General features: G+C 55.4%; 1 protein-coding gene and 1 long non-coding RNA gene across 5 annotated transcripts in view; one reads left to right on the top strand and one right to left on the bottom strand.

The window, feature by feature from the left end:
• The window catches only part of IFT140 (intraflagellar transport 140), a 79370-nt gene that overhangs the window by 64198 nt on the left and 2602 nt on the right, over positions 1-12570 (top strand). For 2 of the 4 annotated variants that reach the window (XM_045874647.3, XM_064592294.1), the window contains exons 20-30: positions 1041-1218; positions 1684-1874; positions 2207-2302; positions 2582-2714; positions 2787-2930; positions 3655-3783; positions 3891-4073; positions 6842-7048; positions 7296-7508; positions 7589-7755; positions 8905-9046. In XM_045874647.3, the coding sequence (XP_045730603.2) occupies positions 1041-1218; positions 1684-1874; positions 2207-2302; positions 2582-2714; positions 2787-2930; positions 3655-3783; positions 3891-4073; positions 6842-7048; positions 7296-7508; positions 7589-7755; positions 8905-9046 (1783 nt within the window). Of the gene's footprint in view, positions 1-1040; positions 1219-1683; positions 1875-2206; positions 2303-2581; positions 2715-2786; positions 2931-3654; positions 3784-3890; positions 4074-6841; positions 7049-7295; positions 7509-7588; positions 7756-8626; positions 8732-8837; positions 9047-12570 lie in introns of those variants that run through there. The other 2 variants (XM_064592295.1, XM_064592296.1) reach the window with 2 other exon arrangements.
• LOC135364522 (uncharacterized) lies at positions 4553-6341 on the bottom strand. The gene is made up of 3 exons (XR_010411779.1): positions 6049-6341; positions 5671-5888; positions 4553-5240 (listed from the first exon to the last, which is right to left on the bottom strand). It is a non-coding gene; the product is annotated as an uncharacterized LOC135364522 (long non-coding RNA).

The following is a 12570-nucleotide window of genomic DNA, read 5'->3' as shown; positions in this document are numbered from 1 at the left end:
GACAGGAAGCACTGGAGCTGTGGTGGGCTGGCCCCTGTCCAAAACCCAGAGCTCCACGTCCTGCGTTGGGGCCCTTCCCAGCCGGTAGGTCTCCGGCTGCTCTTCCAGTACTCGCTTCCCACCCACGCCCCCCAGCTTGGTGGAGGCCACTGGTGGCCCTGCTCAGAGGGCGGCGTGGGAGCAGCCCGGCCTTCAGCGACCTGTCCCCCTCGTGCACATAGCAGGCCCAACAGCGTTAGCCCAGGGAGGCACAGGGAAACCAAGTCAGGGAAGGGCTCTGGGACGGCCGCGGGTTTCTCTGCTTGTTTGGGTTTTCCACTTGAATCATATGTAGATATCAGCCACCTGTTTTCTGGACTTAGCAGAGGGTGAAAAAGGGCATGGAGGCACAAGCGACCTTGTCCACACCCCCACGTGGGTCCCTGAGACCCTGGGGTATGGAGTATCTTAAAGAGGATTCCCACGCGGAATCCACTTGGAAAGGGAGAAGGGAAAGGCTTGTGTCTGGTCGGCGCCTTGCTGTGTGGAGCCCCACGGTGGCCCGTGAGCTTGAGAACAAGGACGGAGTCCTGGGGACGTGCAGGATCATCCCCAGGACCCCCAACCTCTATTCAGCCCAGGTCAGGGGCCCACCAGCAGACCCCACACTGGGCATCATGCACTGGTCCTCAGGGGCATCAGGGTTGGGGCTCCCCACCCCCTTCCCCAGGCCCACTGGGGTGTGAAGGCTCTACAGCCCCTTTTCCCTGCGGGGCCCCTGCCAGAGGGCAGCTTCAGCACCTTGGTGGCTCAGCAGAGGGTGCAGGCAGGTGTAGAGCAAGGAACGTTTGACGAGCAGACGGTCATCAAAGCAGGGAGGAAAGTGGGTGTGTGGGAGGCCTGAGAGGGTCCCCATCAGCTGCAGGGGACACAGGTGGCCTTCAGCCAAGGGAGTGGTGGGGGCCCTGGTTTGCCACATTGCTGTGTCCGGTATGTGTCTCGGGGGGTGGCAGGGGTGCGAGGGCTGCAAGCTTATGGAGCTGCCGCATCCCCTGGCACAGCGAGGCGGTCTGGGAGAACATGGCGCGCATGTGTGTGAAGACCCAGCGGCTGGACGTCGCCAAGGTGTGCCTGGGAAACATGGGCCATGCGCGTGGAGCACGAGCCCTGCGGGAGGCTGAGCAGGAGCCAGAGCTGGAGGCCAGGGTGGCCATGCTGGCCATACAGCTGGGCATGCTGGTGAGTCGGGCGCAGCCCTGGCGTGGGCAGGCGGGCAGAGGGAAGGCACTGGCCTTACAGGGCAGGCCATGGCCTATGCGTGTCTGGGCCACTCGGTAGCAGGGAACAGAAACCCCCTCAAGGAGCTTGAGCCAAAAAGCAGAGCAAAGCCTCTCTCCTCTCCGGGGCCCTCCCCGTCTCCTGCACGTGCATGAGCTCATGGTCCATCATGCACCTGGGGAGCCAGGCAGGGAGGGGGCAGGCAGACACCCGAGTCAGCTCCTGGTCCACAGGACACTGTGGCGGGTGGGGTCTCCTCCCCAGAATGCAGGGCAGCCCCCCAGCCCTCCCGGCTGACACCTAAGTCAGTCTTGCTTTCTCGCTGTGGGACGGAATGCTGCAATGGCGTGTGGCATCACTGCATGTGGGGGTGCACAGGCAGCTCTCTTGGAGCCGGAGGGCTGATGCATGCTCTCCCACCTCCAGGAGGATGCCGGGCAGCTGTACAGGAAGTGCGGGCGCTATGACCTCCTGAACAAGCTGTACCAGGCCTCTGACCAGTGGCAGAAGGCCGTGGAGGTCGCAGAGCTCCACGACCGCATCCACCTGCGTGCCACCTACTACAACTACGCCAGGCACCTGGAGGCCAGTGCTGACCGCGGCCTGGCCCTCAGCTAGTGAGTGTGGGGCCCCGTCCGGGCTCAGCCGGGATGGGCCCGCTTGCCTCCGGCTTCCCCCTCTGCCCCAGTGAGGCGCCCATAGAGTTACCTAGAGGAAGCTTCTAGACTGAGGCACTACCTCAGGGCAGGTGGTGGCCTTCCAGGTCTGCTGGGGACCTTGAGCTCAGTCTCAACAGGAGAACCTCAGACAGCCCGCCTCCCAGCCCGTGCCGGGTCAGGTCTCTGGGCCAGGGGTCGCTGGCTGTGCCATGGCAGCGCCATGAGCTGCTGGGCGCCGCCGTGCTGTGCTGAGACCGTGGGGAGGAGTCACTGTTTCCCTTCTCTTGCAGCTATGAGAAGTCAGACACCCACCGCTTCGAGGTGCCCAGAATGCTCTCGGAAGACCTGCAGTCCCTGGAGCTCTACATCAATAAGATGAAGGACAAGTAAGTGTTGCTGCTGGATGTCAGGGCCAGTGGGCGGACCGTGGGTTTGCTGCAGAGCCCGGGGGCCTCCCTCCGTTGCTTCTCGTGGGAGAGTGTGAGGCCCTGCTAGGGCGGGGCCTTTCCTCCAGACCCCGGGCTTTCACTCCTGGCCGCGTCACCCAGCTTGCACGCTCCCTCCTGGCTGCTGGCTGCATGAAGGCACAGTGAGGGAGGCGTTGGGGACCCGGGGTCCTTTCCAGGGGGCGCAGGCCCTGAGTGGGTCTGGCGGGCTCCTCCCAGGACCCTGTGGAGGTGGTGGGCCCAGTACCTGGAGAGCCAGGCAGAGATGGACGCGGCGCTGCGCTACTACGAGCTGGCACAGGACTATTTCTCCCTGGTCCGCATCTACTGCTTCCAGGGCAACATTCAGAAGGTAGGAGCACCCGGGGGGCCTGCGGGGGTGGGGATCAGAGACAGAGCCCCAGGCCCGCTGCTCTCTTTCCAGGCTGCTGAGATAGCCAACGAGAGTGGAAACTGGGCAGCGTCCTATCACCTGGCCCGCCAGTACGAGAGCCAGGAGGAGGTGAGGCAGGCCGTGCACTTCTACTCGCGGGCGCAGGCCTTCAACAACGCCATCCGCCTGTGCAAGGTAGGCGGGGCAGCGGGCACGCAAGTCGGGCAGGTGGACAAAGGGGCCCCTGCTGTTGCCCACGTTCACACAGAAAACGTGGAGAACAGTATGGTGTGTGCCATGTGCCCCACCCTGGAGACCTGCACCTTTCCACTGCACCTGCTCCCGCTGGTCTCAAGCCCCCTGGCGGTGTTTGTGAAGTGCCGAATTCTGATTCTCACTGAGAAGTCCTTAAGCTTCCACGGCTTTCCAGCAAGCACTCAGGCTGGCTCATTGCTCGTGGCCTGTAAGCAGCAGGAAGGACGTTCTGCATGCGTGAAAGTGTTCCAATCCAGGGCTCAGAGAGCAATGTTCTGTTAATAGAAAAAGAAGGAAGCTTCCCAAAATGCTGGTACACAGACCCCATGTGACAGTCTGACACTGGTTAGAAACCATCATCATGGGATGCCTGGGTGCCTCAGTCATTAAGCATCTGCCTTCTGCTCAGGGTCCTGGGATCCAGCCCTGCGTCGGGCTCCCTGCTCAGCAGGGAGTCTGCTTCTCCCTCTCCCTCTGCTGCTCCCCCTACTTGTGCTCACTCTCACTCACTCTCTCTCAAATAAGTAAATAAAATCTTAAGAAAGGAAGAAATAAACCATAGTCACGTGGACCTGCAGCATGCCAGAGTTGGGGTGGTGGGCTCCCCCAGGGCACCCTTAGCAAACGCGCACAGGAAGCCCTGGGCATCCCCCACCCCCCACAGGAGAATGGCCTGGATGACCAGCTCATGAACCTGGCTCTGCTGAGCTCCCCCGAGGACATGACTGAGGCGGCGCTCTACTACGAGGACAAGGGCGAGCACATGGACAGGGCGGTCATGCTCTACCACAAGGTGAGCGAGGGCAGGGACCCCAGGGCCTGTCAGTATCTGCCAGGGGGCCACTCGGCGTTCTCGCGACCTGGGGCTTGGGCGCTGCTCAGATTGCGCACCGTCCACAGGCCGGCCACTTCTCCAAGGCCCTGGAGCTGGCCTTCGCCACCCAGCAGTTCGTGGCCCTGCAGCTCATAGCGGAGGACCTGGACGAGAGGTCGGACCCCGCCCTCCTGGCCCGCTGTTCAGACTTCTTCACTGAGCACAGCCAGTACGAGAAGGCAGTGGAGCTGCTGCTGGCAGCAAAGAAGGTACAGTTGGCAGTCCCCGCTCGGCACCCCCTTGGGCACCCAAGCTGGGGGCTGCCTTTTCCAGACGCCGTGGAGGTGGCTTTACCGTCTCTCATGGTTACGATTTCACAAGAAGGCCGTGGCTCCCGCCTGCCCTGGGTGAAGGAGTGCTAGAAGCAGGCTCGCCTCACATAGCCGGTCCAGGGGGACACTCACTGCCCATTTCATAACCCCCATAACTAGGGAGGTGAAATCATCCTTTATGTGTGTGGTAAAGTACACGTAATGTAAAAGTTACCATCTTCGCTGTTTTTTAAGAGTACAGCTCAGTGTTGTCAAGTATGCTCCCATCATGGGGAGAGCCGTCTCCGCGCACCTGCTTTCATCTTGCAAAGCTGAAATGCTGTCCCCGTCAAACAGCAACTCCCCAGCCTCTGCACCCACCATCTACCTTCTGTGTCAATGCATTGGACCACTCCAAGGACCGTATATAAGTGGAATCCTACAGGATTTGTCCTGGGTCCAGCTTGTTTCCCTGGATGTCACGTCATCGGGGTTCATCCGTGTGGTAGCAGGTGTCAGGACTTCCTTCCTTTTTTTTTTTTTTTTTAATTTATTTATTTATTTTAGAGAGAGAGAGAATGCGTGCACACAAGTGGGAGGGGCGGAGGGAGAGAGACAGAGAATCTCAGGCAGACTCAGTGCTGAGCACAGAGCCTGACGCAGCTAGGTCCCATGACCCTGAGATCATGACCTGAGCCAAAACTGAGAGTCAGATGCCTAACCAACAGCCACCCAGGTGCCCCAGAATGTCCTTCCTTTTTAGGGCTGCGTGATGCTGCGTTCGTGTGCACACTGCCTCGGGTCTGCCCATCCGCAGACACTGGGTGGCCTCCATCTCTTGGCTCTTGTGAATAGCGCTACTGTGAACACGGGTGAACACATATCTCTTCAGAACCCTGCTTTCAGTTCTTTCGGGTGTTTACCCAGAACTCGAATTGCCAGATCATCTGGTAACTGTTCTAGTTGTTTGAGGGACCTCCAGACGCCCTCCCTCACGGCTGCCCCAGAGCACATCCGCCCAGCCGCGCACAGCATTCCGATGCCACCACGTCCTTACCAGCACTGTTTCTAGTGCTCAGTAGAAGCCGGACATTCTTTAAGTAGAAATATTCTCCCTGATAGCCACTGAATGGAGACATAGAAGATTGTTAGTCATGCAAAATTAGCCTGTCCAAATTGAAAGATCTTTCTTCCTGAAGCAGAATTATGCTTACAGTTGAGTGGCTCACTGGTGAGCGACACAAGAATTCTTCAGCACATGTTCTAGAAAGACCCAGCAGATGCACGTGTCCACCCTCCCCAAGGCAGCCCCAGACCTAATCTGACCCCAGGAGAAACACCACTGGGCTTTCTCTAGCCAGATAAGTGGATTCTGTAGTTTTGCAGTGAAAACCAAATAAACCAGAACAGCCAGGAAAAATCTGGAAGAAGATTAACAAGAGGTGATTAAGCCCTCAGATTGTAAAATATATGACAGGATAATTGGGGTCCAGTGTATGATCAGGCCTACAGATCAGCAGAAAATATTAGAAAATCCAGACATAGAGCCACTTACACACACTCATCTCGTACATGCAGAGGAACATTTCCCAGCAGTGGGCAAAAGATGAGCCATCCAATAAAGGGGGTTGATGCAACCGGGCAGCCACTTGGGAAAACACAAAGGTAAACCCTACTTATCTCCTGCGTCCTAGTAAATTCCAGGTGGGTCTGAGACGTGTGTCAGCAAAACCAGCCGCCACTCCATCGGAAACCACGGATATCTTATACAATCTAAAGAGAAGAAAGGCGTCTTCTAAGTACGATTCAAAACCCAAATGCCAGTGGGAAGGACTGATCCATTCAGCCAAATGTAAATCTGAAAATAGCACATGGGAAAAAACACCACAAGAAAGTAAAGATAAATAATAAAATGGAAAAAAACGTATCCTACCTCTCTCCCGAAGTGTAATTTTCCTAATAGGTATGGAGTTCCTATGAACCAGGAAGACATTTGCCAGCCACTCAAAAGGAAAGAACAAAGACTATGGACAGTTTCTTTGAAGAAGGAAATGTGGGTGGTCCCAGCACATCAGATACTCAGCCTCATCCATAATGAGAGAAATAACAGGTGAAAATTCACGAAGACCCCATTGCCCTGAGTCAGGCCAGTGCAGGTGAAGAGGTCAGCAGGCCCGCTCGGGCTGGGTGCGAGCGCAGCACGCGGTCCCCGTCTGCAGTAGAACTCACAGACCCCTCGACCCAGCGCTTCCCGTCCTTGGGATCCGTCCTCAGCACAACTGTACACACAGGAGAGGCACCCACACGCCGCTGTCCCCCAGTAAAGAGCCGCCTCCCAGGACACCAGTGTCCCAACAGAGATGGAACCACCTCCAAGACATACGCTTTCTGTCCAATACGTGTTCTTAAGTGAAGGGCATACGATTTCCCTTCAGTTTTCAAGATTAATCAAAACCCTTAGCTTAAAAATTTGAAACGAATTATAGAAGAAAATTAAGTTCTGATTTCTTTTCCTCCCACAACCAGTGCAGTAGTCTTTTGAGCTCCACGTTCCCCTCGTTGCAATTCAGGGTGTCAGCAGTGTGAAAGTCACGGGGACGAGTGTTGGCCCTTGCCCGGCGAGCGCGTCCAGTCCCTGCCCCGGCGCCCGCCCCCCAGGCCATGGGCCTGGCCTCCCCTTGCAGCCCGGCGCTAACCGCCCCTTCCTGCTCTGTGGCTCCTTGCAGTACCACGAAGCCCTGCAGCTTTGCCTGGAGCAGAACATGACCATCACTGAGGAGATGGCCGAGAAGATGACTGTGTCCAAGGACTCCAAGGACCTGTCGGAAGAGTCTCGGCGCCAGCTACTGGAGCAGATCGCCAACTGCTGCATGCGCCAGGGCAACTACCATCTGGCCACCAAGAAGTACACGCAGGCAGGGAACAAGCTGAAGGTGAGCGTGGGCCCGGGCTGGAAATGGTGTCCCCACTGCTTGGGTTACCCCTCTGGGGATGCGCTTTCCCAGCCTGGGCTTCCGAGGACGAGGGCCCCGCAGGACAGAGGAGCCCTGAGCTCCCTCTTGTGGTGGAGTCCTGCGTGAGCGTCCGGGGAGAGGTGGCAGGAGGGTGATGGCAAGCACAAGGTCCGAGCCCAGACCCTGCCCTTCCTCGGGCCCTTCCTCGGGCTCGCCCTCTGTCTAGGCCATGAGAGCGCTGCTGAAATCTGGGGACACGGAGAAAATCGTGTTCTTTGCGGGCGTCTCAAGGCAAAAGGAAATCTACATCATGGCCGCCAACTACCTGCAGTCCCTGGACTGGCGGAAGGAGCCGGAGATCATGAAGAACATCATCAGCTTCTACACCAAGGGGAGGGCCCTTGACCTGCTGGCTGGCTTTTACGATGCCTGTGCCCAGGTACAGACCCTCCTCCCAGGGCCAGGACTCCCAGGAGGGTGGTGGGGCCCCGGGGGCCCTGACGGGTCTCATCCGTGCAGGTGGAGATCGATGAGTACCAGAACTACGACAAAGCCCATGGGGCACTGACAGAGGCCTACAAGTGCCTGTCCAAGGCTAAGGCCAAGAGCCCCCTGGATCAGGAGACCAAGCTGGCTCAGCTGCAGAGCAAGATGACACTGGTGAAGCGGTTCATCCAGGCCCGAAGGTGTGTCCAGAGCAGAGTGGGGAAGCAGGGACACAGAGCCCCCCAGGCTCCTCTCCCTGCCGGGGACCAGACCAGTTTCACTTGCTCACTTGCAGTGAGCAAGTGCAGAGGAGTCTCAGAGGAGTCCCGTGGACCCTAAGTAGGACACGTGGACATTATGTTGCCTCCTTCTCGATGAGCTCCTCCTGGGGAATTCCCCAAACCTGGGCGCACCGCCAGGAAGACTGTTCCAGAAAAAAACAGAAGTCTGGGGTGGGGGTGGTGAGGCAGATGCAAGTCAGGAGAGTGTGTATCTGAGGGGAGCCTGGGACCTGCTCAGGTGTGTGCAGGGCTCAAGCTCAGTGGTTTGGAGCAGGCGGGCCACTATACCACCTGGGCGCCACAGAGACTGTGGGAAGGAGGCTGGGGGCAGCATGTTGTTGCTATTTTTAGGAAAGACCATGCATCTAAATTTGGACATGAGGCCAGTTTTTATCTATTGGCAACTCGTCCAGCTTTTCCAAGAGCCTGCAGTGTGGGCAGCAGAGCTAAGCTTCTGCCTAAACCAATGAAAGCATTTTCCTTCTCTGAGAACAGCTTTTAGAAGAGAAGTTCCAGAAACACTTTGAGCACTGTTGTATAAAATGCGGCTCCCTGCTTGGACATGTAAATTCTGGAATATCTGCTGAGCTTGGGCTGCAGTGGGGAGAGAGGGGGGCAATGGGCAGCAAGGACCATACAGCGTCAGGACCGGGCTTCCTAGAGCGGGAGCCTGAGCCCCTCCTCCCCACAAGGCCCCTCCGGGTCCCTCTCCCGCTCGCTCCCTCCCCCGCTTGCGCACCGCCCGCTGGCCTTCGCTCATGGTCACCCCCTGCCTGACCACCTTGGACAGGGTGCCCCGCGTTCCCCTGCATCACAGTGATCCCCTCCAGACTGAACCAGGCAAGGACTGGGTGACAGGCTGAGTCTGGTGCGGTACCAGGACTGTGAGCAACCAGTAAGTTTTTATTCAATGAATCAGCCAGTTTATGAATGAACTCATTAGAGAATTTGTTTAATTCATGGGCGTTGACTTCACAAAAGTTCCGTCCTGCCCATGCCAGGAGCTCCTCATTCAGGCCACAAGCCTGCTGTGCCCCCTGACCCGTAGCGGGGTTCTGCTCTCGGCAGGACGTACACCGAGGACCCCAAGGAGGCGGTCAGGCAGTGCGGGCTGCTCCTGGAGGAGCCGGAGGTGGAGAGCACCATTCGCGTCGGGGACATCTGTGGCTTCCTGGTGCAGCACTACCTGCAGGCCGAGGACTTCCAGATGGTGAGGCCTTGGCGGGGCTTGGGGATGACTGGGGGGAGGCCCCGCCGCTGCTACTGGCAGTCCCCACTCTCTCCGCCCCAGGGACCTGCAAGCTCACGGCGAGGAGGTGCTTCTCCTGTCGCGGTGTTTGACTTTTTAGCCTTTTTTTCTTTTGAAATGATTTCAAACTGAGAAGCTACAAGAATAATAGAACCTGCATGTACCCTTTACCAGATTCAGCAGTTTTCAGCATTTTGCCACATTTATTTATTCTATATGTATGTTTTTATATTTCTATTTGATATTTTATACATAAAGTGGGTATTTTTCTGAGCGATATGCGAATTGCAGGCGTCCTTCCCTTCCCCCTCAGTTCACTAACACTTGGTTGGACACCTAGAGGTGGGACGTGGGGTCATACAGCCAGCGCGTTTCACGTTTTCAGAAACTGCCAGACTTTTTTTTTTTTTAAGATTCTATTCATTTATTTGACAGAAAGAGACACAGCGAGAGAGGGAACACAAGCAGGGGGAGCAGGAGAGGGAGAAGCAGGCTTCCCGCTGAGCAGGGAGCCCGATGCAGGGCTCGATCCCAGGATCCTGGGATCATGACCTGAGCCGAAGGCAGACGCTTAACGACTGAGCCACGCAGGCGCCCCCAGACTTTTCTTTAGTTTCTTTTTTGTAGTGTCTCTTTCGTAGTTGGTGTCAAGGTTATTCTGGCCTTATATTCTGGCCACCTCCTTCCTGTATTCTCTGGAAGAGTTTACAAAAGACTGCTGTTGCTTTTTCCTTCAGTGTCTGATAGAGTGCATGAGTGAGCCGACCTGGGCCTGGGGCTTTCTTTGTGGAAGGATTTCGATAATTCATTTCAGCAGAGTGGTTCTCAAACATTTTGGTCTCAGGACCCCTTTGCACTGGGGAAGTTTTCTGTGTGGGGCGACCTGACGCTCTTTATTGTGTTACAGAATAAAACTAACTCACTGAAAAATAAAATAAACCCACTACATGTTGACATAAATAACAGTTTCATTAAAACACCTTTTTTTTTTATTTTCTATATTTTCCAAAACATAGAAATTGAGTGGAAAAAGTAGCACTGTTTTACACATTTCCAGGTCTCTTTAATGTCTTGGATGACAGCTGGGCTCTCCATTTCTGCTTCTGCTCTCAATTTGGTAAAATGGGTTTTTTAGCTGAAATACATGAAGAAAATCTGGCCTCACACTAGTATGCAGGTGAGAGAGGCAGGGCCCTCAGACAGTTGCAGCCCACCTTTGAGCCTACACCAAAATTCAGCAAGTGGGGTTTAACACCTAGCTGCGAGGTCGGATGCTATTGTACTTGGTGATATGAAAGCCCACTGGTCCGTCTTGGATCTTTCACACACACGTGATCTTATAACATCATGTTGCTCATCTGGAAATTATGGGTTCACTGAGTTAGCAAATGTCAACACGTTTCATTATATGAATCAAAAAAATCCTATTTTTTAGTATTACCACCAGCCCCATCAGAAAAGTCTCTAGATTTTGGGAGGATGTCCAGCTCATGGTGGCCGATACCTAAGGTTTCTGAAATCCTTCCGTGTGAAAGCACACAATTTATCCTGAGCACAAACACTGTCCATTACCATTTTCCTTGAAGTGGTGGCCCCCTTTGTTCACTTCTGAGAAAAAGTGCCACATACCCAGCCCTGAGTAGCCACAACTTACCATGAGTCACATTTACAAATAAAGATGGTGTTCGGAGCAGAAGGGACGTGTTTAGCTCGCACCCTGCACCCGTGTGCTTCCTCATCTCCCCCCCATTTGGTATGATGGGTCTTTAATGCCCACCATCTCGGTGGGTATGGAGCGGTAGCTCTTTGTGGTTTTAATGTGCCTTCTCTCAGTGACTAGCGGTGTTGAGCCCCTTCTCATGGGCTCATGTCCTCTGAGTGCCCAAATCCTCCCCGTGGTTTTGTTCAGGGTTTGTCTTCTTACGTTGGTTGTGGCCTTTATGAATTCTAGGCACCTTTCCTGTACCAGCCTATGACCTGCCAGTGTTTTCTTCCATCTGTGGGAAGTTCCCTCCTATCCCTCTGTCTTCTCCCGATGGAACTCCAATTGCTTGTGAAAATTGTCTCCTGGCTCAACTGATTCTATTCTCTGTTTTTTTCCAGAATTTTCTCTAGTTTTCATTTTTGGCTTTTGCTTTTGCTATTGCTACTGCTTCAAGTTCACCCGTCTTGTGCGGTGTCCACTCTGATGCTGCTCCTATCCCTACATTTCAGCTGGCATTATAATTTGCCCCTCTAGTAGCCTCTGGATTGCATCAGGTAGTCTCCGTTATCCATCTTGTCTCTCGAGTAGGTCATGTTGTCCTGTTGCTTCTTACGTCTAGAGATTCTTTTGTGTCCCAGACACCGTGGATAAACCATGGTAGAGACTGGGTTCTGTGATGTTCCTCCAAAGAGTATGCTTGTTTGTTTCTTCTCCCTTCCTTCCTTCCTTCCAGCAACTTCCCTCCACCCATCTCAGAGGCTTGGCTCCCCACCATGGAAGGCAGCCTTGAGAGGGAGTTGCTGCTCAGTACTTTAGCTTGGGCCAGGCTTGAAGTTGGCCCCTGTCCCCACCACATGCAGCATGCCGAAGGGACCAGAGAGCAGCGTCCATTCCCAGGGCACGGGCTCCCCTCCAGGACTCTCTCTTTTCCAATGTTTCCTCATTTCCGGCTGCTGTGGTTGACCCCAATTCTGATTCCAGTTCTTCAAGCCAGTAAGGGTGGGTTTTCTACGTGCTGGTCTGCTTCCCCCAGTGGCCCTGAGTGGGCCTCTCCTCAGGCAAAGGCTACGGGGAGCAGGAACTCACCTCACCCAGGCTCTTCCCTGCTTCCTAGTGTCGGCTCCCTGCCGTCTGCCCGCCCAAGGCTGGTTCTCCCTTCAGGGGCCTGTGCAGTCTGCCCGGCGCACCCCTGCATGGAAGAGGGCTGCTCCGTGCCAGTCCCTCTGCCCCCACCAGAAGCCTCTCCCCGTTCACCATCCTCTTGTTACCAACACTAGAAGCCCCCGCTGCTCTCCGGCTGCAGTTCTCCTTTGTGTTCCGAGGGTGTCCTGTGGGTGCCGCTCATAGTTAACAGAGTAGATGTTTCCTGGAGAGACCAGGGCGACCCCAGGGAGCCTTTCACCTTCCTCTCTTGAGCGCTTGTAAAGCGACTAACGATGAATCAATTTCAGAAATGTCGCTAGCGAGCCGTGCCTATGGCATTGGGCCTTGGCCTCCGGAGCGCACAGGACCTCAGCCCATCCACGGCACCATAGCCCGAAGGTCAGCGCCACAAATAACACTCAGGTCCCTGGCCTGCTGCTTGCCCCCTCTTTATCCCCGCCCATATCCACCTGCTGACCCTCTGCTGAAGCAACTCCAAATCTCCTCTTAGCAAGGTTCCTTCTTTTTTGGGGAGGAAACACATAATTGGACTCAGGTGACTGTTTGCTCAACTACTGTTTGCTCAACTACTGTTTGCTCAGAAATCACTCTTAATGATTTCACCAGATTCTTTGCT

This window comes from Mirounga angustirostris, unplaced genomic scaffold (genome assembly GCF_029215605.1).
Source record: "Mirounga angustirostris isolate CCGP_5_RB_7025 unplaced genomic scaffold, mMirAng1.0.hap1 SCAF_5, whole genome shotgun sequence".
Classification (NCBI taxonomy): Eukaryota; Metazoa; Chordata; class Mammalia; order Carnivora; family Phocidae; genus Mirounga; species Mirounga angustirostris.
This window is presented reverse-complemented; position numbering and strand designations above follow the sequence as displayed.